This window comes from Phodopus roborovskii, unplaced genomic scaffold (assembly GCF_943737965.1).
Source record: "Phodopus roborovskii unplaced genomic scaffold, PHOROB, whole genome shotgun sequence".
NCBI classification, from domain to species: domain Eukaryota; kingdom Metazoa; phylum Chordata; class Mammalia; order Rodentia; family Cricetidae; genus Phodopus; species Phodopus roborovskii.
The window spans coordinates 3,879,138-3,906,459 of NW_026126550.1; the positions used below are offsets into that span (position 1 = coordinate 3,879,138).

Here is a 27,322-nt window from a genome sequence, read left to right on the forward strand (position 1 = left end):
CACATAAACACATACACGCACATGCACAAAATGAGATTAGTAGGTAGCATGAATCACCTGCTCACTGATAAAGAAGAGAAATGGAAAAGTATGTCCATGACAAAATGATAGTGATGAAACAATAATTTACAGGCATTTTCATTATGTCCTGAAAATGATCCTCGACCTAGAGCCTAATTTTCATTATTTTACAGATCACCAAGGTTCAGAGATGTTGAGCAGCACACAAGTGTCACAGAACAGCTAAGAGGCAAGTGTGGCATCCACAACCTGGCTTTCCGGCCATTGGGAACCACGTGGCTGTGCAGCCTCAAGTGCCCTCCTCTTCTTGCCAGCCCCAGAGTCTCTGGTGGGTTTGTCTTTCCAAGTTTCCTCGCAATGACCTCACTTCCATCTTGAGGTTCTTCCTGAGGGTAATACTGTTGTTGATACAAAAAATGTAAACAAAAGATTGTTTTCAAAATTAGAACCAGATCTTAAGGAAGAGAGTGAATCTCTCACACCAAAGTCTAGTAGGATATAACTACATTTAGTGCAGCTGTTCTCTGTAGCTGCCGTGCTTCGGGAACCAAGGTTCCTTGCTGCAGAGAATCCAGGTGCTCCAGATTTGGTGCGAGGACTTCTTACACCTGGTATACATTGGGAAACTTTCACCTGCCTGGCTACATGTGCCTGGGGCCCGCTAAATGATCAACTAAATCCAAAGTATAGAACCTGGCCAAAGACACACTGTGGCAGCCTCTACGACTCCTGCACCTACTGACAATGCACCGGATATGCTTCCATTCATTCATTTATTCATCCATCCATCCATTCACTCATCAAAGAGAAGCTAAACTCAAGTGAGCACTTAAGATCAAGGCCAGCCTGGGCTACATAATAGTTCCAAGCCATCCTAGATTTCAAGCTTGAAACATTATCTCACAAAACAAACCATGAAAAATAGGATTCCATTAATGAAGATTCTGACCCATTTTCTTTTCACCTTCCACATGGACCCACCTCTCAAAGGTCCTACCAACTCTCGATATACACCTGTGACAGAGCTACTAGAACATGAAAGTTCAAGGGGGAAAAACATGTATCATTTACCTACCACAGATTTTGAATAAACATGGAATAGGGGGTCAATTGGACAACCCAAAGTCCCCCTAGGACTGCATATAGTGAGGCAGCGTTCATAACTGTTTAACAACCAGCTCTCGGGGAAAGCTCTGAGTTTACCACATAACAGTGTCAAGTTCAATTATTTCACAAGAAATCCATGCTACCAAGTTGTCACTAGTCAGAGCCCTAGAAATGTACAGGGTGTAGTGAGATATCCCCTTGAGCAGAAGCCCAGCTCAGCACCAAAGCCATTAGCAGTAAATTATGACTAGAATCCATCTGGCTTGTAGACAAGGAATGAGGGGTCACAGGGAAGTTTTGTTGAGGTTGTAGCTCACAATGCTTCTCCATACTCAACATGGAAGCAGAGCAGAGGGCTATGTCCTCACCAGGCCAAATGGAGCTGGGCATAGGCTCTAAGATCTCTATGAGCAGATTCCTTTGTTGGGAAGCTGTTCCAATTGTAGATAAATGATGAGACAATTGGTAGGAAGTACTAAGCAAGGTTTTTAGTAGGTACTTTGGAGGCCAGAGGGTTTTAACCACTCACCTACTCCCCCTCTTCTTAATGTAAATCAGATGCCCGAATAATGTATCAATTTTAGGATCCAGATGATTTCTAAGCACACTAAAGCATAAAAAGCTCTGATTTCAAATACCCACCTGAGTCACATCTGTTAGAAGCACAACGATGAGGGGCTGATTTGAAGCCATCTCCAGGAGGAATAAGGGAGCTTTCTTCCGAAGGGTGTAGGCTAAGTTTTTCTGTGTCCTTGTAGTTACTTCCAAATAACCACACAGAAACTTACTATTAATTATAAATGTTCAGCCATTAGCTTAGGATGGCTGAAGCCAGCTCTTAAAACTTAAATTAACCCATTTCTATTAATCTATGTGCTACCCTGAGGGCTCTTTATCTCATCTATGAACTTCCCAGGTTGCTTCTTTCGAGTAGCTCAGGACTCTTTAGACCCCACCTTCTTCTTCCCAGCATTCTCTCTGCCCAGAAAATCCCACCTAACTTTTGGCCAATCAGCTTTTTATTAACAACGAGAGCAACACATTTTCACAATGTATAGAAGGATTACTCCACAGCACAAGGGTATAGCATAACCCTGGAAGGTAATACTCAAGAGTGCACTGGCACATCTTACCTGCCTTTACCCTTGAGATACTGTCCCATTTCTTGGTACTCTTCAGCTGTGGGACTCCAGGTCAGAGTTTTACATCCTTCACAAGGATGCAGATGGATGCACGTATGCATGCATGCATGCCTCATCTGACCACTGAGAAGAGCAAAGCAACTCTGCCTAATGGCCCAGCTCATCCCAGCTGATTTCCTTTCCAGGAGAAGCAAATGTTCTCTCCCAACCCTCCCGAGAAATTACAAAGGCACCTGCTCACTCCCATCCTCACACCTGTCTGTTCTTTCTCCTTAACTGAATGACACACCTACCCTTGTCAAATGCCCATGTGCCCTTGAAGGCAATGCAGACTAAATAACTGTTGAGTGTGGTATTCTACAAGTAGCAATTGCTACTTGGAAATTGCTAGTGTTTGACAGTCTCTATTTTCTCCCCCTCCCCACGTCTATTAATGACAACAGGTGCGGAGTGTTAAAATGCCCTGCTTTGTGATAGTTCTATTTTTATATTTCACTCTCTCCATTTCTGTGCTGTATGGTGAAAAATGTATACTGTTAATTATGATAATTTCCTGAGAAACTTCTTACTATGGACTCTCTCTCTTTTGACACTGGCAGTGATTGTTGTTAAATTTATTTTATCTGGCACCAAAACAGACACTCCAGCTATCTATGTTCAGGGTTCATCACATCTTTTTTCATCCATTAACATTCCACCCATGTGGATCTGTGAAATGTGGGTCTGGGAAATGGCATATAGTTGAAACTTCTTCCTTGCCTATTCACCCAGGCTTCTAAATGGTGAATTTAAACCATTAATGTATAATATCATCACCAACTAGTTGGGTTTTTCCTATTTCCTACTGTCTCTTAGCTTTTAAAACTATAGTTAGCATTTCATTTCAAGTCATATGTTAGTATTTTCTATACCTCGTGGGGTTATTTTTCAACAGCTACTCCAATGCTCACAATAGAATATGCAACATTTCCCAGTCTGCATTGAAACAATAGGGTTCTATTCTGTATATACAAAGAAGTGTTGTTGCTGGACACTGTGGGTATGGATTTGCTTCCCACACTCAACACAAATATAGGTCCCCAGGATGAAAAAAAGCAGTATTTGATAATTGCCCAAGTATTTATCAGTTCTATTTTGCTTTTTACAATCCGGAAGGACAGTCTCCACCAGCATTCTCTTATGTCCTCAAGAACTATCAACATTGTAGTTGTGCCCAGTCTTCCGGTGACAAAGTCACTATAACTTTCCTTTTTACTTGGTCACTATTCCTGGTGGATAATTTTGCTTTTTTGGTTTTGTTCTTTTCTCTTATTCACTTTAAACTGTGCTGTTTTCTGGGAAAATTCTCGGGAAATACCTAATCATTTAAACATCTAGTGTGTTTTTCTCCAGCTTGTTTTCAGAACTACAGTTTAAAGGGTGACTTGAGTACAGAGTATTTTGATAACCACAGAACTTTCTCACTTCATACTTTCAATCTTGCTTGCCTTCCCTAACCTGTGAGAGGCAAGGGCTTCCATGTTTCACAGCTTCTCCACCTCACAATTGAAAACAACGAAATCCAAGGAGACTGGGGCTGTTTTGGGCTCTGGCTTAAAAACTGCATCAAGTAAATAAAAATCACATGTTGTGCTGTGAGAAAGGAGAACAATGAGGACCAGCAGTGACTCACCCCAATAGCTGCATTGGCTGAACAAGACCTACACAAGGGGCAGACAGTAAACCCCCAAGAGATCCCTGGAAAAGCCAAATAAAGACTAAAGGAGGCTGTGCTTAAAAAGCCATCTTGGCTGCAAATATCTCAACAAAGCTGGCCTATGGATAGCAATCTTGGCTCTGTAACCAAGGGAACCTTCAAATACATAGACTGCTCCATTCTAGGTCAGAAAGACTGAACTTGAGACTGAGGCCCTCATACCCAGGCGAGTTGAACACCCGTCACCCAAAAGCTCTTGCAAATGAAAATTGCCCAAAGGTATTTTTTGGCTGTGTATCTCAAATGATTATGTTTTAAAAGAAGTGTTTGTCCTCAGTATATTTCTTCTTTTATTTTTGAGATTACAATATAATTACACAATTTCCCCCTCCCTTTCCTTTGCTCCCATATACCCTCTTTACTGCTCTCTTTCAAATTCATGACCTCTTTTTCACTAAGTATTGATACATGCATATATGAATATACACAAATAAATATACATTCCTAATTACCACCTGTCAGTCTGTATGTTATTTTTATGTATGTTTTTAGGGCTGATCATTTGGATACTGGATAACTAATTGGTATGCTCTGCCCTAGGGAAGACAGTTTCTCAAGTTACTCCTTCATTGCTTGTAGTTCTTTGTTTAAAATTGGAGACTTGTGTTTGTTTCTCCATTTAGTATATTTTTGAAATGTCAAATTTATGCCCATCTTATAACATAGATCTTTGGAAAGAAGATTACTGACCTCAGACAATTTTAATAAAAGAAAATGTGTTTTCTGAAGCTTAGGAAGTATAAAAACATTTTTAACTACTCTTGAGGGAATGGTAAACAAAATAAAGCAAAAGCCTTGTATGTCCCAATTACCAGTGACATTAGTGCAATGGAATTTGAACTTTGACACAATGTGCCAAGGATTTCAGCCAAGGATTTTACCATGCCTTTCAGCTGTAATTAGTGTTGCCCTGCTGAGGACTGAGAAGAAGAAGAGGAGAAAAAAACAAAACAAAAACAAAAAACAAGGAGGGAGAGAGAGAGAGAAGATAGGAGGAAGGGAGGAAGTGAAAGACAGATCAATTTTAGGGATTAACTCAGTATGGAAAATCCTACTAAAGGCTCCCCTTTTCCTCCTGGAGCAGGGTACGGGTCCTCTGGGAAGCACATGTTTAACTTCCCAAGAAACTGCACTATTTCCATAAAAGACACTGGTTCTGCATTCTCACCAGCATGGATGAGATTCTCCTTCCTCTACCACACCTTTTGGCATCTATTGTGCCAATAGTTTTCCTTCTAACCATCAACTCAATTTACCTTCCCACTGGTTAATGGAGCTAACAATCTGTTGATATGATTATTGCCTTCCTTCTTTATAACTCTCAAAATGGGCTAGAGAACTGAACAGAGAATTCTTAGAAGATGGCTAATAAACACCATGAAATGTAAATAAATACCTTGAGACATTGTCAAATGACAACGAATGTTGGTGAGGATGTGTGGAAAGAATATTTACTCATGGTAGGAGAGAAAACTGGTGCATCAACTATGGAATTCAATGTGGAGACTAAAAAGAAAAACCAACCAAACACCACCAAACAAGAAATGGAGCTTCATATGACCTACCTACCTTTGTTAAATGCTCTTCGACATGTTAGAAGAGCTCGGTTAGAACAGCTAGGTTGTTTCCTGCTGTTGAGTTTTAACAGTTCTTATTCTAGTTGAAGGCTCACATTAAATGTGATTTACAGACATTTTCCATCCATTCTGTAGTTCACAGAGATCCTCCTCTCTCTTGCACACCAGTACTACTTCAGTGCTAGGATTAAAGGTGTGCACTACCATGCCTGGCCCACTCTGTTTTTTCCTACAGTCTCATGTCCTACACATAGATTTGTTCTCCCAAGATCATGTAAGAAGCCTATGCATGTGACTCTGCCTCTTTTGGGTCTAAGCACATAATCTCTGCCCTATTTGCTTGTTCCTGTCAAATAGATGGCAAGGCTGCTGTCTCAGTACAAGGACCTAATATACTCCCAGGAAGATAGACCATTGTGTAGATCCCCAACTGGATTCCAAATCTTCCATTCCTGTGTGTCACCATCCTCTACTGCTGCTCAACTCAGAAACAAAGACAATGTCAAGTATCTGGGTGATGGTTTCTGCAAGTGTTTCACTTGGGATGTTCTAGCCAAGGTGTACAGGTTCAGGGGCAAAGGCCATGGCTATTTCTCCCTCCTTTCTGCAAAGAAGCTATAGAACTGACTACACAGGACCAGACATGTATCTGCAAGTCAGGAAGCATCTCCAGGGGAGACCAGCTCTGAAGATTGCATGACCCTTACCTCAAATGCCCTACCTTTCACCCAACAGGGCATCTGTTCCCTCAACTGCTTTTGGCGCCTTCTCAGGGTTCCTTGATGTTCTGTGCTCCATCTGAACACAGAGATACATGCACCTGCCAAGGCACTCTCAGATCTCCATGCCAGAGAACATTGTTAACAGCTCTGTTCCTTGTCTGAATAGCTTAGAGCTATAGGTAACACACTTCTGCCACTGTTTCTTTTGCTGATGATGTCTTGCTCAGACAGTACTTCTCTCTATCCTTCGTCCTTCCTGGACTATACCAGACACTGCCATGTCATCCTAACTGCTCTTCTTGCTACCACAGTGGGCAGCATTGCATTATTTCCCTGAGGCAAGCCTTCTGAGGTGTCCACCAGGGACCCAGAACAGTCAACTCTTTGAGGAAACCTCAAACTGCCAACCTGCTGCTGGCCTACCTTGGGGCTCCCCGCCTGGGATGGAGATAACCACCTCTATTGCTACCACAGCCCTTCCTTCTGCTTTTCACTAGCAGGAAGTTCTTTGACTTCGAAGGTAAACTCCTAGGAGGTCCCACCCCTTGCCTCACAGTTCAGCTTCCATGGTTTGCTCTTCACCATCTTCATCCATGGTGCCAAGAGGGCAAACAAGTCAGTCAAGTCTTTTTTTCTAGTTTGTATCTGTTCTATAGTCAGTCTACACATAGGGTGTTTATATCAAACCCAGACTGGTAATCTGTCTAGCCTATATTCAGTCTGTGTGTTTCATCTTTACCTACAGTATGCCCAGTAATATCTATATAGAGCAGTCAATAGGTAATTCACATTCAGCCTCTAGACTGTTTCTAAAACATTTAGTTTATATGTGGTAGTTTTTCCTGGGACATGTCTATTTAGGTATATCTGCTCACATGTAGAGTCTAGCATGAACCCTTGGCTATGAGTGAGCAAGTAAAGGCCAGCCAGTCATTCCTAACTTAGAACATGCTTTCAGTCCATCTCCAAACTCTGCTTTCTGTTCATGCTGATAGTCCAAATCCAGGAGGAGCAGGTACATAGGTCCAGGATTCAGTTCCCTCTACAGAAGAACAAGGACACCTTTATCCAGAGTTCACAGGATGGAGAATTTTTATCTAAAGGACTAGATTTCTAATTAACATTACAGAGAGTACCACTTGACACTCAGAACCCCCAAAGCACACGGGATACAGACGACTACAGGGATATTTAAGACACTGTCTTTGGCAGTAAACATACTCACACTCCTTTATTTCCCACTAGATTTATCCTGCTTAATTAAAAGGAAATCTTACATGTTAGATAATTATAGATGAAGAAATTGAGGCTCCAGTTATAGTCTGAGCTCCAATGGAAATTAACAGAGATGGAACTCATCCAAACCTCAAGTCTTTAGACATGGGGGGGGGGGAGGAGAGAAAGGTCTCTGCTAAGATCAGCCCACAAGTGAAAGCACTGAGCTTTTAAAGTACACCTACTACAACCAGTAGATTCTTTTTCTTATTCTCTCATACAGTACAATCCAACTCCAGCCTCTGCTCCTTCCCTTTCTTCTAATCCCCTTCCCATCTCTCCTCTCCCCGAGATCCACCAATCCTCCATTTCCCTTCAGAAAAGAGCAGGCTTCCCAGTGATGTCAACTGGACAGGGCATAACAAGATGCAATAAAATGAGTGTTTTGGGAGACTATGGGATGTATCACACAAGAAGAGGGGAATCTGGTGAAGTATGCCTGGGCTTGGATTCAGGGTGTAGCCTCTGAGGAACAGTGCTGGCCTCTGTGGGACTTGGGACATCACAAGCTGCTCTGGGTGAGACAGGGTAGTTTTAGTTTTGTTTTTGTTGTTGTATTGTTTTTGTATGACTTCATAGCCTTTGAGCACTCGAGGGAACAGAGAGCATCAACATTCCCCAAGATCCCAGATTTGTCCTTTTACACCTGAAGCATGCCAGGCAAACTCTGCAAGTCCATCTGGACCCACAGTTTGCATAGCATGCACAAAGAACCAGTCTTTCTCAAACATGGATGTGCTATTTCTCTAAACCTGACGAAATGAAGTGGGAATTGGTTTCAGGGCCTGGAGGTAGACCCAAGTCTCCATTTCAGTACTCCTGACTTACAGAAGAGTTCTGCTCCACCAGGCAGCAGGAGAGGAGGCAGAGTCCTATGACAGCAGCACTGGGAATTCTGTGAAAACCTAATGGCCAGGCTGCACAGCACCCTTGGAGACCACAGGCACCACATCCTGTTCCCTCCTCCCCTGGTGAGCTCTGAGTCACAGTTACAAGCAATGATGACCAGCAGCTTCATCTGAGATGATTCCCGATGTGGTCATTTTTAAGGAACACAAACATGTTTTCCAGGGATCTCCTCTGAAACAGCTGCAGGCTTCTCCAGTTAATGTGCGTACTCTGCCTGGTTTGGTTAAGAACAGACAAAACAATAAAACACTAAGATGCAGACCGTTTAGAAGACACGCAACGATGATGTCAAAGGTTATTTCTCTTAGTGGGGGGAGGTCTTTTAACTGTGGGCTAGCTAAAATAATGTTGGCTTTATGTAAGGCACATGGAAAAATAAATCTTGCCATAGTACTTACATTCAACATCCTAGAGTAAGAAAATATGATGATATGACTTCTGTCCCTTACCTTCTCCCAACATCTGCAAGTCAATTTATAGTAGGCATTAAACAGTCATAATGGGATGAAGATGCTCAAAACCCACACCTCTCCTCAGCAACACAGCCACGGGTAATGCGGCTGTACCTGCCACATAGCTTCCTGCAGTCCTAGGGTATCACGGGGTGCAGTCAGAACAAAAGGGGAAAGCAGCTTCAGAGACTTTTGGGGTGTGATGGGGATAGATCATGGAAAGGATTCTGGGGCTTCCAACTTCAGTTTCCTTCTTCTGGAGTCCCACTTGTCTGAAGAAAGAAAGCCAGATATTACAGCAACAGATACACACAGAGTTGCTTTTAACAAATTGTCCAAACGGAAAACCAGCGATGATAGTGCTTTGGCAAACTTTGAATTCATGTCTGCTGCCCCCCCCCCCGCCCCAAAGTCTCTGGTCTGGGTCTAAGAAGTTAGTGGGTGTATGGGGTGGTAAAGGTGTCGGTCAGAGGACTTGTGAAAGTCAGTTCTCTCCTTCCATCATGTAGTTCCCAAGAGTCAATGATCAAACTCATCAGGATTGGAGGGAAGTGCCTTTACACCTTGAGTCATTGCACTAGGAAAATAACTATAATATAATGTGAACATAGATGATGGGATGCTTTTAGTCAAAAAGCAAAAAAAAAAAAAAAGTAGAAGTGGAGCAATTGTTCAGGGCCCCTGTTGGTCAGCAGGGTATTAAAGAAAAATTTGGGATTGGCTGGCCAGCCACCACATGGACCAGGTCTTCCTTTGCCCACAGACTCCGCTGGCACTAGGCTAAGATCTGTCTGCCTTGTTTGTAGTTCATCAGTCTTGGCAAAAAGATTAAGCAGAATGGAAGTCTAGTTGTACTGCGTCTGTCATTTCTAGTGGGGGAAAGGAGCAGCTTGAATTTTCATGTGATTTGGGGTGGCTACAAAAGCCAGTTTTAAGCTTATGGCTTCATGTGAAGAGTCTGTCACAGACTGTGGTTTAGGTGCGGGGAAGCTGTCTCACCTGAATAGTGCAGCAGAGAATCCCACACATCCTCTTCCATAGCAAGGCACATTTGTGGAAGTACTCAAGTTTCTATTTAATTTCTGAAATAATCTGCCAACTTAAGATGCTTAGTGCAAAGTGTTAGGAGATGGCTCAAAGTGCTTGCCACATGAAGCATGATAACCTGAGTTCTGATCTCCAGCACCCATGAAAAATCTAGAAGTAGTGTTATGTGGAGATAGGAGGATCCTGGAGCTTGTTGGCTGGCCAGTCTAGCCTAATTAGTGAGCTCTGTGCCCCATGAGAAAAACCCTGTATCAAAAAACAAGGCAGCTAGTGATCAAGGAAGACACCTTTCTTTGACATCTGGTCTCTATACATATGAATAAGCACACACACGCAAGCACACATACAAACACACACACACAATCATACACAAATTGAATGCATTTGAGTTCCCTTAATATCACATCTTCCTTTGTATGAGAGTTGCATGAATGCAAGAATCTTCTCCAGGCTAGATAAAAAGGATGTCAACTTTCTGCTTCTTTCAGAACAGTATCCTATCTGCCACCCAGGTCACCTTGGTTAGAATGAAGGCCACACACAAGCACAAACACAAAGATGGAAAAACATTCAACATTGATGGAACTTTATGACCACCTTGATCTTTATTCCTGTCCTGGGAAGAACAGAACTATCCACCCACCCTGTTCCCTCAGAGAGCTTAGAGCACTGGGTATTTCCTGAAAAAGGAACATACTGGTCCAGATGGAAACTCAGGCAGCTTGTGTCAGGGTCAGGACAATATGACATCAGCCTGGCTAAGGTGCCCTCCCTAACTCAGAAGGAAGAATCTCTCTCTTAACCATACCTCCCCACCCCCTTTCCTTTCCTTTTCGTGGTTCATAGCATAGTTCTGGGTTTTTTGTGTAGGACTGGGTCCCTTCCTCACACTTCCAAATCATTCAAAGTTATTGTTTGCATCAGAGTAAAAAAAACAGGTTCTCCTCTTGACAACGTGGCCCTTTTATTTGAACTGAAAGGGTGTCATTACAAAGTGCAACACCTCTTTGGTAATGCATTGAATACAAGGAACATAAAATGGCATTTGGCTGTCGGCAACAGTCAGAAAAGTAAATAAATATGTACACTGCTTTGTATTGCAGAAGCCCAGTGCAGTGGCTAATCAGAAAGGGTGTCTGGGCAGTGCCCACTGCCTGGCCAGTGACGCTGTAACATCAAAATGGAGATCTGAGACATCTTGGTTTGAATTCCAGAAATTAATGTAAATCATAGCCAGCTTCCTTCATGGGATTAGAGAACAAAATCCCCGTCTAAGCACCACATACATTTGTATCTCTTGGCATAAGACATACCCCCAGGGCTCATGTGAAATACCAGCTACCCAGGGTCTCCTGCATTGCTATGCCTGAGCAATCACACAGCCATCAGATTTCAGATGGCACGGTTATGTCTCCTACTTCACAGAAGTCTATTCTGAGATTGCATCACTAAGTTCAACTTAATATTTCACAAATGCCCACCCCTGCTGGACCACTGGCTTCTGAATACCATTAGCAATAGGAGAGTAAGGCACAGTGACCACGTTTACATACACAATGTGGTGAATCCACGGTGAACATGCCCATGCTGGGATGCTGTCTTTGCTCAGCAGCCTTACATGTATGGTTTTGTGTCTATCTCTGGGAAGGTATTCGTGTCAGCATAAGGATCACACATAGACTGTATCAAAATGGCCTTACTGTTCAACACAAGCCAGGGGCTGCAAGGAGCTGAACATCATTCTACCTGACCGTGGTCCCCCTAAAATGACACCTATTTTGCCCTTATCAAACTCACACTGACTCTTCTGTGCCCTTCAGGTCTTCCTCCCTAGATCTTGGGCAGGTGACACTCTTGATGTACCCAAATGGTTGGCATACAGTGCTGGGCACATCAGTGAATATAGAGTGAGACCTGCTTGTCCAGGGGAGAGTCCTCGGAACCTTGTGAGAATAGAATGGAACATTTTGGTTAATTAAAAACAAGAAACTATGAGGTATAATAGTTGCTTTTCACTGAATTAAAAAAAATCTTTTGCATAGTGGAAATAATTTTGCTAACATCTAAAATGGGAAAAATTTATAAAACATCATGCAATAAAAAAATGAGGTATAGGGATTTTTTTTCCTTTAAAGGATTCACACAATGTGATTTTAGACATTCAGGCTCTGCCTAGCTGTCACCTATTTCCTGTCACCTAGAAAATGAATCACTCTCCCTACACTATGGACAGGAACGAAGGCAGGTGGTGGCTGTGAGACCATCCTGCCAACGCGAGGGGCTGTTCAGGTCACTGGATGGCATGGGACCAAAGGATTTCTTTCACATTCAGTTTACAGAAAGGCAGTATTTACACACCTTCTAAATTGAAACAAGGTAATTTCTAAATGTGGCCTCATAATGTGACAGTAAAGAAGGGCTGACCTGGTCCCAGGATGCAGGGTTGTATGGGTATTGTATTCATATGTTGAAGAGCCAGCTCTAAAGGGGAAGGTGAAGATAGCAGACATGAAGGAGTGTTAGGAGGAAGCCCTAGTGTTCCTGTGGGGATTGTGGCCCAGGACATTATATAAAAGAAGAAGAAGAAAAAAAAAAAATACTGTTCTGTTTGCCAAATACTTCTGCATAAATGAGGCCTTGCCAAAGACCTCCTGCCTCATATAAACAGAAGTGGCATCATCGGGCAGAAGCAATTTAGGACCCCACATGTCTTAACTGTGTGATTCGATAGTAGCACCAATTTTTCATTTAAAAATAATTAAATAATAACCTGAGAAGTCTAACATGAAGTGAGGACCAGAGCCACTCCTGCACACTCAGTTTCCTTCTACAAACACAGCCAGGGCTGCATCAGTGACGACCCAGTGGAGGTCCTGAAATGTCTGGGATTCCAACTTGTCCTGTGATCTGAAGCGCCTCATGTTGCCATCTAAGCTCACAAGGATTCTGTGGAACAGCTTCGAGGTGCTCAGCTCAGGGACACTAAGGCTTTTCCTCTGCTGTGTCCCTTAAGCAGACGGGACAGCAAGCACCTTCCAGTTTCACAGGCTCTGGGCAGGCTGCAGGCTGGCAAGCTTCCACAAAGCAGGTGACCTGACCTTTCTGAAGGAGGAAGAAACATTCTTGTCATTTGGGGATCCTCTGCTGGGCATGATCCACACAACCTCTGCCCCAGTACGGTGTCTCATGTTTCTTGTCCTCACTCCCACCATGCTTGGCTCTGCTCTCCCGGGACTGTGACCCAAGACAACATTTGGAGCTTTTGAGCTATAAATACATCCCGTAGGGGATCCCATTGCACACCTCCTTGTCCTTTTCCCATTGTCCTCTAACCCACACCATGGGGCCCAGTATCAAAGAACTGAGCTGTCCCATCTCCAATCTCCCGCTACATCATGCCAGGAAGGAGAAAGAGACCAGGGAGAAATGGTCTTCTTTGCAAAGAATCCTCCCTCCCCAGCTTAGTCTTCACTAAGGCTAAGGGATGTTTGGAGTACCCTGCACTGTTCCTGCAAAGGGACAAACCCTGTCTGCTGCTAGACAAAAAGTGTTCTGGATTGGCCCTCATCCCTGCTGTCCTGCCTTCTGGCTCTGTCCCAAATGTACTCCTCCCAGGGCTGCAGGGGAACCTCTGTTTATAACAAAGGTACATCCTCTTCCCGAAAATGGACCATATCCCTTTAGTATTCTCTGTAACTAATATCCCAGGCTAGACCAGGACAGACACAGCGAGGATAAGGGAGTGAATGTTACAGCCAGCTCTGAAAGGAAGGGTCATGAGCTGTGGCATTTTCAGGTTCCCAGGTTTGTATATGCTTCCTGTACAACATTAGAAGCTAGGGTGGTTCACACAAATGTCCCCGTGTGTTCTCTCTACCATATGAAGGGAAAGCACGGCTGAGGATCAGGGCCAGCAGAACCTCACTCTGACACCTGGACCACCTGCTTCCCAGGCGTTATGTGCATGAGCACAGAACCCACCCCATACTCACTTTGCACTCACAAACTGTGCACGAGTCCTTTTTCCACTTTGTGTTGTTGCTGTGGGATTCCCCACTGTCATCCACACACTCTGTGGTGCTGAGCCGAGACTCCAGGCTGGTTATCTGCAGCAAGGCACAGAGCAGTGCAAGTTGATGGAATAAATCTCAACAACCATGCTGAGCTAATGAGAGGCTTCTAGCATTACAAGAGGTGATAGGAGGCACAGCATTTTAAATCAGTCTGCCTACTATGTGGGTTTCAACCACAGCCCCTGAATTTCCCTATCCTACATACTGAGCACAATGTGGTTCCCAGTTCACACTGGATCAGAGCACAGAACCTTGTGCAACTCTGTGAGGCCTTTGGCACCAAGATCACCCCGTTGTCTTTGTATTAGGATGACTTTACTCCCAACAGCCTAAATCCCAAGGAATTTAGTTAGCCAATAAGACATGTTTCAGCGTTTCCAAGAAAAAAACAAAGCAAACTCACTAGCATATCTTATGTTTTAGTTAACCTTCAACATTCCTACTTGAGCCATGAAGAAAACTAAAGGATGGACAAGTATCCTTAGGAATCAGAGAGTAACCTGGGCATCAATGGCTGACTCTGAGTTCCTCAAAACCCAGATAAGCAAAGGACAAAAGTGGCTACGATCTAGATGGCTGTCTACACCGATGAACTATAGACAGCTGCACAGATAGGTCATGCAGGGATGACAGGGAAGTGCCAAAGCTGCCTGAACTTTCTATGCAAAGGTCATTCTGCATTATCTGCTCTGCTGGCACCTCAAGCCAAAAATTCCTGCCCCTGTGACTACAGGTAGAATGTAAATGATGATACCATGGACACTAAGTCTATGTGGCCCACTTAGACCAACAACAGATCTGAAGGACACCTGCTCTCATTAGTATACCTGGGTCAGTCTCAGCTTCTCCTGAGCCAGGAGTCACAAGCACCACCCACTCTGGTGCTTTAGAACAGAACAAGTTGGGTGATGGAAAGCACAAAGAAGGAGCCTTATGCCTGGAGAGCCAGGATCAAGCAGGAGCAGATGCCACAGGAATGCCTTCCTTATCCAGAAAGGAATTTGGGTTACATGAATTTCCTCTGAGTCTGTCACCCGAGTAGCCTTGGAATAGGAACAGAGCCAGACTCAAAATACCACAAACCAGTCACCCATGTTAGACACACTCCACACACCCGGGACACTTTTCAACTATGTTCTTTACTATCGAGTGAACCTCTTGTGCCTAGCCTGAGGCTCCAGCCTCTACTCTCTTTGAAACAAGGCTTTTAATAACTGAACACAGAGCCTTGGAGAGGCAGAACAAAGCTCCTTACATAGAAGGAGAGGACGTTATTTATCTACAGATGCTCAGCCAGGGATGCAATGTAGCCCTGGTGCCCTGCCTTGCCGCCTTAGTGAGCCTACCATCACTGACTAGACTCCTAGAGCAGTCACTTCCAAACCGTTCCTGAAGATGTGGCCTACCAGCAGGAATTCAGGTTTGTCTTTTCCCACACCTCTTCCTCTGGCTATGCCTGAGTTCTCTGTTCTCTGGGATTTTGTGTTTATCTACTCCCGCTGTATCCTCTCACACACATTCCCTGGGAGGGAGCCCCAAATTTAGAGACATCAACTGTCGAGGGTTTGAATGAGATGTTCCCTAATAGTTTTGGGCATTTGGGAAATTGTTCCCTAATTGTGTGGGGAGGCTTAGGAGAAGAAGTATATTACTAGGGGTGGAGTTTGAGGTTTCAAAGCCTTGCACCATTGCTGGTTTCCTCTCTCTGATTCATGTTTTAGGTTCAAGATGTGAGCCCTCAGCTTTCTACTCCTACTGCCATGCCTTCACCCACAACCATGGACTCTAACTGTCTGAAGCTGTAAGCACAAAGAAACTCTTTTGTAAGTTGTCTTGGTCATGGTGTTTAATTACAGCAATAAAAAAAAGGGACCTAATAGAGAAACATAAGGACAAGAGTCCTGGTAAGAAGCAAGCTAGAGAAAAGCAAGCTACACAAATGGCCAGTCCCCAGCAGGTGAGGGCAAAGTCAACACTTTCACAATCATCCAGAAATGCAAGGCCTCTTGGAACTCAGCAGGGAGGAGCTATGCTAGCGAAAGGTCCAAGGATGTGAAGACAACAGTGGCTCAAACCAGCCTTACCTGTTTCCTGAGGTCTGTGATGACTGTTTGCATTTCCATAATAAACTTCTTTAAATCATTTGTTGCTGGTCCTTCCAAGTGCTTATGGGTGGGTGATGTGGCATTGCTAGGGTGTTTGCCATATTTCACACTAGGGGGTAAGGAGAAGACTCACAGTGTCAATGTGCAGGCTGAAGCCAACATTCCTAAGTGCATCTATCCCTTCTGTGGCATGCCCAGCACAGCACTCTACAGCCAGCACTGTCAAGCAGGACACAGGCCTTGTACACTCTACTCTGGGACACCTCTGCTTCAGCTGACCCAGGTTATAACTGAGCTCAATGACCTCAGACTGTATGGGAAACCCACAATAGCCAGGACACCTCCCAGATATCACCAAAACTCACTTTAGTGCCTTCTGCCGCCTTGCTCTCTTAGAGGGCTTGTCCTCCTCATAGCTGAATTCTAGAGACCGTCTGCCTCGGAAATGGTAGGAGAAGGCATTGAACTGTCCCCTGGTCCTGCAGTCTGGTGAAAAAGCAAAAAGGGGGCAATCAGTTACAGACGACGCTAGGATAAATTTACATCTTGCTGAGCAGTAGCTATTTTTAATCACACATCATCTCCCTCCCCTTGCCCCTTCAATTAGGACATATTTTATGCCAGGCAGTGCCTAAAAGACTCATGGAGCTAACAGTGAGTCTGTTAGTGCTCTGTGACTCCAGGTTCAATTCTTAAACCTGGCAACAGCTGCAGGAAGTCTCTGGACCAGAGCACTCCAGGTGACCACTGTGCCCTCCTGTAGCCCACACTTGGAGATTGTGAGCACTCTACCATCATGATCTAAGTCTGCACTAAGTCCTCCTACCCTTGTGAAGTGGTACCCTGCCCCCAAGACCACATGAGCAGCCCAAACCAACCTGCAATAAGTCCAGGTAATTTCCAAACATGTCCTTGCCCTGGTTGCATGCAGCCTCACCCCAAGCTCCAGATGTCGGGAGGAATCCTATTCTCACCTAAGTCCTCACTACATTATTCATTAAAGCCTCCCATTTTTACACATATCTTATGTCTCTTTTCTCCCCTAAGAATAGCCTGGCCCAGAAGAAAGCAAAGGCCAAAGACACTTTTTACTAAATTCTAAATTTCTGTGAGCCTACTGAAGCAGAGGCCATGTGGCTACCCACCTCTGGATAAGAGTATCTAGGCTAGGAATGGAAGAAAGTGTTCCAGCTGAATCAAGCCTTCAATTCTGACCACATAAATCCCTAAGTGGCCTGAACTTGTTTTATCACAGGTCATTATGTGACTTGAGTTAAGCTGGAAGTGTTAAATTTGCCCTGTCCACCAATCAGAATAGATAATGCGGCTTCTCAGATGGCCCCAAGGACATAAACCAGATTCACAGAAGCTTGGCTTTCCATAGCTATGTCTACTCCCTGTATTTCCCCATCTTCACTGGAGCCCCTTCCTTCAAGTTTTCCTGAAAACTGAAGCCAGGCCAGACAAGGCTGAATATTCTGGGAAAGGGCAAAGGTGATTCTCCCTCACAAAGTCTTGCCCTAGATTATTTGAGAACAGCAACAAGTCAAGATAGGCCTCATGTGAATGGGCTGTGCCCAGTGGCCCTGACTTGAGAACTACACATAGTTGGGTTATGGGAACCCAGGGCCACTGTATTTACCATGGATGTTCCATCTCTCCCTCAGGCACAGAGCAGAGCTGGGCTACACTTCTCTGTCTGGCCTGTGCCAGCTGCATGCACCTTGTTTCTACTGCAACCCCACACCCAGTGCTGCTGCTGCTATGGAAGTAGCCATGTTCACTGTGCACAGGTACCCAAACCACAGTGATACCTGGAAAGTTCTATGTGGACAGGAGACCCATGCTCCAAATCTGACCCTCACTGGAACACCTGTTTTACCTAGGAATGGTTCTTCACCCAGAGTTTTGCCCAAAAGGAGGAAGAGCTTGGTGCAGAGGAGAATTCTAATGGAAATCACACATTTGTAACCCTCCTCACACTCACCAAAGTGTCCAGCCAAATGCTTTAAATAAGTAACTTGGATCATTGTCACTGGTCACAGGACAAACTTATGCCCTGTGCTTCCTGCTATGGTGCACCAAGAGGAACACAGCCCTTCGTGCCTCCTCTATGCTGATGCTGCAGTGCTGTACTTAACCTTTAGTAAAAGGTCAGACAAACTCACATGGAGGGATACCTACCTAAAGGACCCAGATGGAGACCGACCTGCTAAGAACACTTCTTGGATACAGGAGTCAGGGAACATTCAGGTAAAATTAATTGAGGTGGAACCTGCCATGAACTAACATCTTTGGGAAAATAGAATTTAAACAGGATCTGAAAATTGGGGAAGAATTTTATTTATGCTAAACTTTCCAATTTTGATTATACTTAGGTAGATTATTTAGGAGTATGCTATCAGGAAAGCTGCAACTTCCCGGGCTCACTTAGAAAGACTTTTGTGTTTTATATATACAATACGTATTTGTATACTAATAAAAGTATAAATAAATATGTAGAAAATGTTAACACAGTTGGTGAATCTGGGTGAAATATTTGGATTCTTTTTAATATTTCAACCATGACTGCAGTATTTCAAATTGCATAGGTGGGGGTATACACATGTGTGCATTTGTGCAATCCCCTAATACTCAAGATGCTGCAATTCCTGCATTGAGTAAAAGGAAATGGACACTGCCCCGCCCCAGAAGCAGCTGCCTCAGGCTCTGGGGTGCATGAGTGCTGATCTTGTTGCTGTGAACCAGGTGCAACTCCCAGAAGTGATGTCATGAGCTTTCTTCGAAGCTGAGCTGAAAGAACAGGGTCTGGGGAGATGGTTCAGTAAGTTAGGCGGTTACTGAGCAAGTAAGAAGGAGTGGAGTTTGAGTCCCTAGAACACGCTGGCCAGCTAGACAAGCTGAATTGTCAAGCTGTGGATTTACTGAAAAACCCAAGACACTAGATGCCAATCTCTGCTCTCTACACGCCAACTGTATCCTTAGGCATGTGCACCTGAACACATGCAAACATATACATACTATGCAAGCACACACCACACATACACATAAAGAAAAGAAAGAAAGAAAAATGAGTTAACAGCAACCAGCATTTCTCCCCCTGTAGGATTGAGCTAAAACAGAAACCAGTAAATTTAGAATCTTGAAGCTCTTCTGGGGTTGAAGCAAGCCTGCTTTTTTAAGAGGCACAGTATCTGGAAGAAGCAGTGTCACCAAGAACTTTGGGCACTGAGCATCTGCAGCAGCTGGAACAATGGCACAGAATGGGGGCACATGCCAAGACAAGGCCTGCCTCAGACATGACCTCTTCCAGAACTATGGATATTTTTAAGCAAAACAGTGAAGGTTGGCTCTGCTCTGTAGCAGAAGGGGACCTGGTCCTGCTGCCAGAAAATAGAACCTCTGTATCTGCAAATAAGAATTGGCCTTGCACAGTATTTTCAAGACATGTTCCTACAAACAGAAAAGAATTCTCTGCCATCCCTGTAGGAAAGTATTTAAGCTGGAAAAACCTGTGAGCATTTAAAACAAAAAGAAGCAAAAACAGATGCAAGTTCCCACTGTATGATCACAAGAACATCAATAATTTAGGACTAGGTGCACAGCAAGCACAATGTCCTTTATGTGAATTCTTATAACTCTCTCTCACTTATACATGCACAAACGCACGCATGTATGCACACATGCACACACACACACACACACACACACACACACACAGAACATTGCTGTGGAATATACTTTTATACTGTGTGAATATATATCACTGCAATAAAGAAGCTGACTGGCCAATAGCTGAACAGATTAAGGTTGGGCAGGAGAGCCACTCTAGGAAAAAGGATGGGAGAAGGGTAGAGTCTGGAGTCACCATCCAGACAAGAGGGAGCAGGAGATGTTAATAAAGGTACTGCCTGCCACCTGGCAGAGCATTAACTTAAAATGTAAGAGATAGTAACAAGCCAGAGCTATTGGCTGAGCATTTGTAATTAATATATGCTTCAGTGTGTTTATTTAAGAGTGACTGTGGAATAGGAAAAGTGCCTACAGATCACGATATGTACATAAATACATGCATATATACATATATTAGGGAGAAGCACACACACAAAAATATCAGACTGGACAAACCACATGATCACACACATTTACATACGAATGTACCCCCACTACACATACTCTTAGACATTAATTGCAGCTTCAAAGGTCAACCTGATTTCAATACTTATTAAATATCTTAACCACTTTCAGAGGAAAATGAGAGAGATAACCATAGTCTTGAACTCTGTGTGCCTCTTTTTAAGCCTCATGTGGCCCACTTTCATCGGGGTCTCTAAGGAGGGGTAGGGCAGGGCCAAGGATCAAGTGTGCCACTCAGTGTGTGGCTGGAGCATCCATCCTCTTGAGCCCTGTTCTCACCACAAACATATGCCACTCAACTTAGGCTATAAATGTCCCCAGCTTTATATTTATGGGGTTCTGATCATAGTTTGAATAAAGCCAAAACTACACTCAAATTAGAAACTGGAAACTGAGGTTAACCAAGAAGAATGCACAGTGGGAAAGACACCACAGAACAGTCACCACAGGAAGCCAGTGGCTGCTAGTGCTGTGACGGCAGCCCTGTGTGAGGTGGACAGACACTGCAGTAAGTAGGCTGCCTCGGGCTGACTGGGATGTGCTACACAGACCTCATTATGAGGCTGTCCAGCCCTAACATCAAGATGTTTCACACCTGAAGGCTACTCTCTATCTCCTCAAGAATAGAGTTAAAACAGGTTATCAGCATAACATGATATGATTGTTATGTTTCCTGGAGGAAATATTTCTCATATTTGTAGCTGAGAGTTATAAGATGTCGCTGTACCATAGGTTAAATATTAGATATGCAATGGGATGCACTAAAGTTTTGTTACCTTTCACTTAGCATTTTGGTTATCAGAATATGGTGCAGTCTCAGATAATAATGAAGCTGCAAACTTCTAGTGACATCAACACAGGCATCTGTGGTGACAATGCCATCGATAAATGTAATGCATTTGCAGGAGGATGAAATATGACATTAAATGCATGCTATTTATGATCACACACAGCTGAGTGGCCAGTATGTGCATCTACTGAACCTTCATCGGCAGTTTAGTGTACGGCCATTTAAGGTTGGAAAGAGACTCTATCTAGCCTTGGGTGCTTCCTTGTCTTCTAAGTTTATGCAGAGGCAGTGTGGGTGGAGTTACTGCCTTCATACAGCCTGGGCTCAATGACATATTGTGCTTTAATGATAAGACTCCTTGATATTTATCTCTCAGACCACTCATTAAGCAAAGTAACCACAAATAATTACCATACCAAGGGCCAGAGGCTGCTCTCCTATTCCCACACAAAGCAGCAGCAACAGGGAGACAGTGAGGGCAGGGGCCTGGCACCACGTACCTTCACAGCAGTCCTGCCACACTCGCAGGTCCACTCTGGGGATGTCCTCACAGTTGCTATAGCCATGTGGGAACTCTGCCACCCTGAACACGTCCTGCTGCACACGGGTGATATTGTCTGAGTTGTCACATAGGATCCTAGCCAAGGATGTCTGCTTGAGCTGCGTCAGCTGGGCAGGGGAGAACACACCTGGGTTCTCATACCACAACCTGTACTCCAGAGATGACAACAACAGGGTCAGTGCTGGCAGAAAGAGACTGCTGGCCACAAGGACCTAAGGTGAGAATGTTATTCCAACAAGGAAATTCCTGGATTCCATGAACAGAACATTTTAAAAATTGACCCAGATGTTGTTCGAATTCTCACCCAATAAATGTGAGGAAAGCAAAAAGCCACAGCATATAAGAGATAGTGCAGTAGCCAATCTGAAAAAAGATGGATGGGTAAACGTCTGACTAAACTCTCAGCTATAGGTCTGCCCAACTTTTTCCACTCACTAAAGTAAACTAATATTGTTAGAATGAAAAGAACTCTTACTTAAAGCCCCAGGCTTCAATTAAGCATTGTGGTATACATCTGAGGCAGAAGGCTTGCCATGAGTGAGGCCAGACTGAGCTACACACTGATACCCTATCTCAAAAATGCAAACAAAACAAACAATGTTCTAGTCTTCTGTGTGCCAACATGAAGTCAAAAGGCTCCTGGAAACATTCATGTTCTTATTGGATTCAGAGACCACAGCACCTGGAACTCGGATGTACCAGCCCAGGCAGCCTACAGGAGGTACAGAGCTGTTGGAAGGGCAGTAAGCAGAGAGAGGTCCTCACTGGCATCTGTCCCTGGTCCAGAACCATGTAAGTACAGCAAGGTTCTCCAGCACCCACCTGTCACCATCCCGCAGTCGTCGGAACTGTGTGCTGAGCAGGCACATGAGTGTGGGCCCCAAGCGGCTGCCAGGGACCAGATCTTCCACCATGAGGGCCGGGAACAGATCAATGTTGAGAGTAGAGCCATACAGCCTGCAACAGACAAGGAGGAAGTCAGGTCTGCCCAGTATAGTGGCCTGGGATATGAAACACAGCAAGTATGAAAAAGGTCCTACACATTGTCCAGACTTTTGCTGAACAAAGAAAGCTTATCAGTATTTCTTTAAAGCATATTTACTCATATTTTAAAAGATTTTCCTCTTTTTTTTTGCTACACACATACACACACACACACACACACACACACACACACACACACACTTACAAATGATCTGAAAAGCCAAAAATAGGTAAGAAAATTAAAACATTCTTTCTTGTGCTCCAGGGAGAACCGTCTAAATCCACAAGGCATGCCCATCCATTTTCAACAAGTGTCTTCTTCCTTAAGTATGTGAACAATGAATAGTCGTATTTGAAAATAATGGAATTAGAACTTCCTATATATTGAAATGTTCTTGTCAATGGAAATGCTGGTTAATTAGATAGGGTAGATATCTAACATGAGGATTAAACATTTGAAAATGATTAACAAGCATTCTCATCAAGTCCTCCACGCTCCTACACATGCTCCTACACAAAGAAACAGCAATGTCTACAGATATTTCTTTCCTAACCCTGTTCCATTTCCCAAGAGCTTACAAGACAGCAGGTGCTCTTGGTTCCAACTGCTGCTGGAGACTCTGCTAGAGCGTGAAATAGCATCTTCCACACCCCTGGCTCCATTCCCCACCAGGCTTGGAATGACAGCAGAACACCCTATCATCTAGCTATGACATGTTATTGAAAAGACATTCATTCATCTTACGAGTGGAATATGTGTGCTCTCACTTAAGCTGGCACTCAGCCTTTCCAAGTACAAATGGTGCTCACTGTCCAATGTTTAGGGAAAAGCATGCTGGACTAAAGCCTCCAAAGCCTTACCAGAAGCCACCTGGCATGGGATCCTGGAGGGCTGCTGGTCTTGCTATACAGGCACCAGATGCCAGTGCCTCCCCAGGGTACCTACTCTTTGTACTCCACCCTCTCACTCATAAAGGGATGGCTGTTTGCTTCAGGCCTGCTGGGGATGGTCTCCATGACACTGTACAGTTTTCTGACTCAGGGGCCTGGAGACCCCGACAGTGCAGCTTACAGGGCACACACCAGGGAGAGAAGTCCAGATTCAGTTCAACTCTTCATCTCCAGGCTGCTCTGAAAAGCAAAACTTCAACAGGCTGCCAGGACAGTAGACGGCAGCTGTGTTCCCCAAGGCCTGCTGAAAATCCTGACAGCCCTGGATTTCATTGCCATTCAACTCTCCTCCTGTTTATGTCTCATTTTTCCTCTTGGTAATGTGTTCAAGAAAAACAAAAATCAAATGAGTAACTCTGTGTGTGTGTGTGGGGGGGGGTGGAGTGTAAGCATTGTCTTTGCCAGGGGTCTATTCCTTGCAGCCGGGCCAGGTTCACCATCTTCAGCAGCAGTGGCAGGATTACTAGAAACTAAGTAGTTCTGAAATATTTTGGCAATCAAAAGATGACTGGGAAAGTCATCGGTGGCCGTCTGGATAGGAACGCAGGGGGACACTGAAGCACATGAAGTACAGTCAGTGAGCATAAATCCCAATTAAGCATGACGGTGACAAAATAATGCACTGTTCCTGCAGAGAATTCATATGCTTCCCTTGCCAGTAAACGAATACTGTTATGTAAATGAACTGGAGCACAGGGCGCAGAGCAGCGCTCATGCAGAAACCCAGGATCTCACAGGAGAGGGTCCTGTGAGAGGTCTGCAGACCTTCAGGTCTAAATGGCTCCCCGGAGGCAGGTCTGAGAAGAAGCCTGGCCCTAGGTGAGATGACTCAATCCTGAGCATGCCTGGGCCTATCCTCTGAGGGGTGGGATATCCATCTCCCATGAAACCTGCCTGTTGGTTGTCTATCTCTCCTCTTCTATGAACAATGGCCACTCAAGTGTGACTCCACTATAGGTGAGGTCCAAGGCTTGAGTAAGCACAGGGGGCTACAGACCAAACCAGATCCAGGACTCTTATCTGTCCTAGCTAGTTAAGTACAAGTCTTTCCTCAACAGAAAACTTCTTGCAGCTTACAAAGTTCACCACCTGAGCATTGACAGGCTGGCAAACATGCCTCTATCCAACACTAGGCTCACTGCAGCATCCCAGACAGCACACCACTAGCTGTCTAATCTCAGCCTCCACAGATTTCTCTCACCTAATCTTGAGTCACCACAGAAACTTGAACCCAGAGACGGTAACACCACAGTTCACTGCCAAAATTAGCTGGCATCCACACAGCTTTAAAAGTGCCCCTGTGATGGTGGATGTCATATATATATGTCTCTCTTATTGGTTGATGAATAAAACATTGTTGGCCAATAGAGGCAGGAAAATAGGCAAGACAAGGAGGCAGAATTCTGGGAAAGGTAGACAGAGAGAGACCGCAGGGATACGCCATGTAGTCGAGGAAGGAGTAACAGGTCTGGACCCTTCTCTGGTAAGATAAGGCACATAGAAATACTTAGATTTATAGAAATGGGTTAATAATTAAGAGAGAGCTAGCCAGTAAGAAGCCCTAGCCATTGGCCAACAGCTTTATAATTAATATAATGTCTGTGTGTTTATTTGAGGCTAAAGGGTAGCAGGACCTGGCTGGGCAAGAAACTCCAGCAACACCCCCAGTTTACCAACTCACCTCTGTAGCTTCTCCCGGATCACGGGGCTCTTGATCTCATTTTTCAGGTCCTCAAAGGTGTAAGCAGCTGACAAGTTGCAGTAGACCCTGTAGTCATGGTAGGGTGGGATGCCATGGTCCCGGCCTCGCTGTATATTGATGGCAGCCAGGTCTAGGGCCACTGTGTGAGCCATGGAGAATAGCCTCTCTGTGAGCTCTGTGTTCAACAATTGGGAGGGAATGCGCATCTTGCCTGCCACTCCAAACAGCCCTCGGAGAAGTGGGTCGATGCCCCCCTCGTTGACAATCCGGAATGGTGAGAAGAAGGCCTTGTGGAGGGGCACATGGCCCTGGGGGATGGGCTCAAAGTTCTCATCCAGCCGGTAAAGCAGAGGATTGATCAGAGTATGGCCAAACCTGAAGGCCGCAGTGGCAAAGGCATTAAAGATGCCAGCATTGACACTGGGATCATATCCCCGGTACTCGCCGAGCATCTTCATGCCCACCTCCCCCAGGATCTTGGGTAGCCAGTGCCGGTAGGTGATGTGCTGTATCTCTGCCCCCACTATCTTACGAGTCTCATGGTAGACAGTGTCCCCATCCCAGTGTGGGTTTAGCTTCAGGAGCTCTGCTGCAATGCGATTGTGCTCCCGGAACCACAGTGTGTGCATGCTGGTCAGGCCCAGCTGCTCATTAGCACGGTGATCACCAGCCAGAAAGCACGGTATCGGGCTCTCATTCTCGTCCCGTGTGCACTCAGTGGGTGGCCCTGTGGCAAAGGGGAGCAGAGGCTTGCCAGACCTCTGCACGATGCCCTGGCGCAGCAGGCCTCTGTGGCTAGCCAGGTCCCGGATGCTGCGGGCTTCGTGGTCTGTGCTGCCATACACATTGGATGCATCAATGTAGGAGGTGAGCTGGTTGATCTGCTCTCGGGGGTACACAGAGTTCATGAGCAGGGATGTCATGCCGCTGCCACACACGGGGCTTGATCGCACAAAGAACATGCAGCGGGCCCCACTGCGTACACGGGGGTCGTTAGGGGGGATCATGACAGAGAAACAGGGAGGGTCATTGCTGCACACATTGCTACAATGCTGCCCATCAGAGAATCGAGCCTGGCTCAGGGCCACCACTGTGGAGTCCAGGTCATGGTCAAGGAACTGGCCCCACTGCATCAACATGTGTGTAAACTGTTCATCAGGGGTGATCACCTCTGTCCCAATCAGGGTGGTAGACACCAGGCGGGGCATGGGAAGCACGTGCCCATTGTACTGACGCTGGGAGTTGATGCCACGGGGAGTGTTGAAACCGTTCTCATACACAGCCTTCAGCAAGCGCTCAAAGGCAGTCAATGAGGCACCCCACATTGGGTGCTGCAGGTTGTTGCATGTGCCATCATGCGTCCTATACTTCTGGTGGAAGCACATGTCTGAGCAGTTGTTCACACGGCGGTGTGCAGTGCAGCCTGACAGGTTGGCGATAAGACTCAGGTACTGCGGGGACACCAGATCATTGTAGTGGTAACCTGCAATGCAAGCAGGGTGACAATGACTTCCACCGGCAATGGTGCCTTCAGTGTGTCAGCTGGTGCCTAAAAATGCTATGGCATCTCACCTGGTAGAGCGTGTCCTTCTTCCCAGCTCACTGTTGGCTAATAGTTTCAATACCCTAACATCAGGCCTATATACCACTGGCTCTGTAAGAAGCCTGTCATATTCACAGGTCCAAAACTGAGGACTGTCAGCCTCACCTCACAGTGCATCATGGAAGAGGCAAAGCATGTACCTCTACACCAGAGGTCCTGTGGAACAGCTTCCCTATACCCATCACTGTACACTGCACTGACTACTATATTCAAGCAGCTTTTTTTCAGGGTCCAAACGTATAGCTCACCTGCATTGATAAGGCCTCCTTCAGGTCTCTCAGACTACTGCCATCCTCTATACTTACCACCCCAGGACACTGTCCATGACATTGGTCTTGAATTTCACAAAATCCATCACAAAACAAACACTCCAACCTGTCTAGCCAAGGGTAGGCTCCTACCAGGTT

General features: G+C 45.0%; 1 protein-coding gene across 2 annotated transcripts in view; it reads right to left on the reverse strand.

The window, feature by feature from the left end:
* Positions 1-10,947: 10,947 nt before the first annotated feature.
* The window catches only part of Pxdn (peroxidasin), a 72,112-nt gene continuing 55,737 nt past the window's right edge, over positions 10,948-27,322 (reverse strand). For both annotated transcript variants that reach the window (XM_051201279.1, XM_051201278.1), the window contains 7 exons: positions 25,292-26,795; positions 22,498-22,632; positions 21,614-21,822; positions 16,552-16,672; positions 16,166-16,295; positions 14,001-14,114; positions 10,948-13,110 (listed from right to left, as the gene is read on the reverse strand). In XM_051201279.1, coding sequence (XP_051057236.1) covers positions 12,991-13,110; positions 14,001-14,114; positions 16,166-16,295; positions 16,552-16,672; positions 21,614-21,822; positions 22,498-22,632; positions 25,292-26,795 — 2,333 coding nt within the window. In that variant the 3' untranslated portion in view covers positions 10,948-12,990. The remainder of the gene's footprint in view (positions 13,111-14,000; positions 14,115-16,165; positions 16,296-16,551; positions 16,673-21,613; positions 21,823-22,497; positions 22,633-25,291; positions 26,796-27,322) is intronic.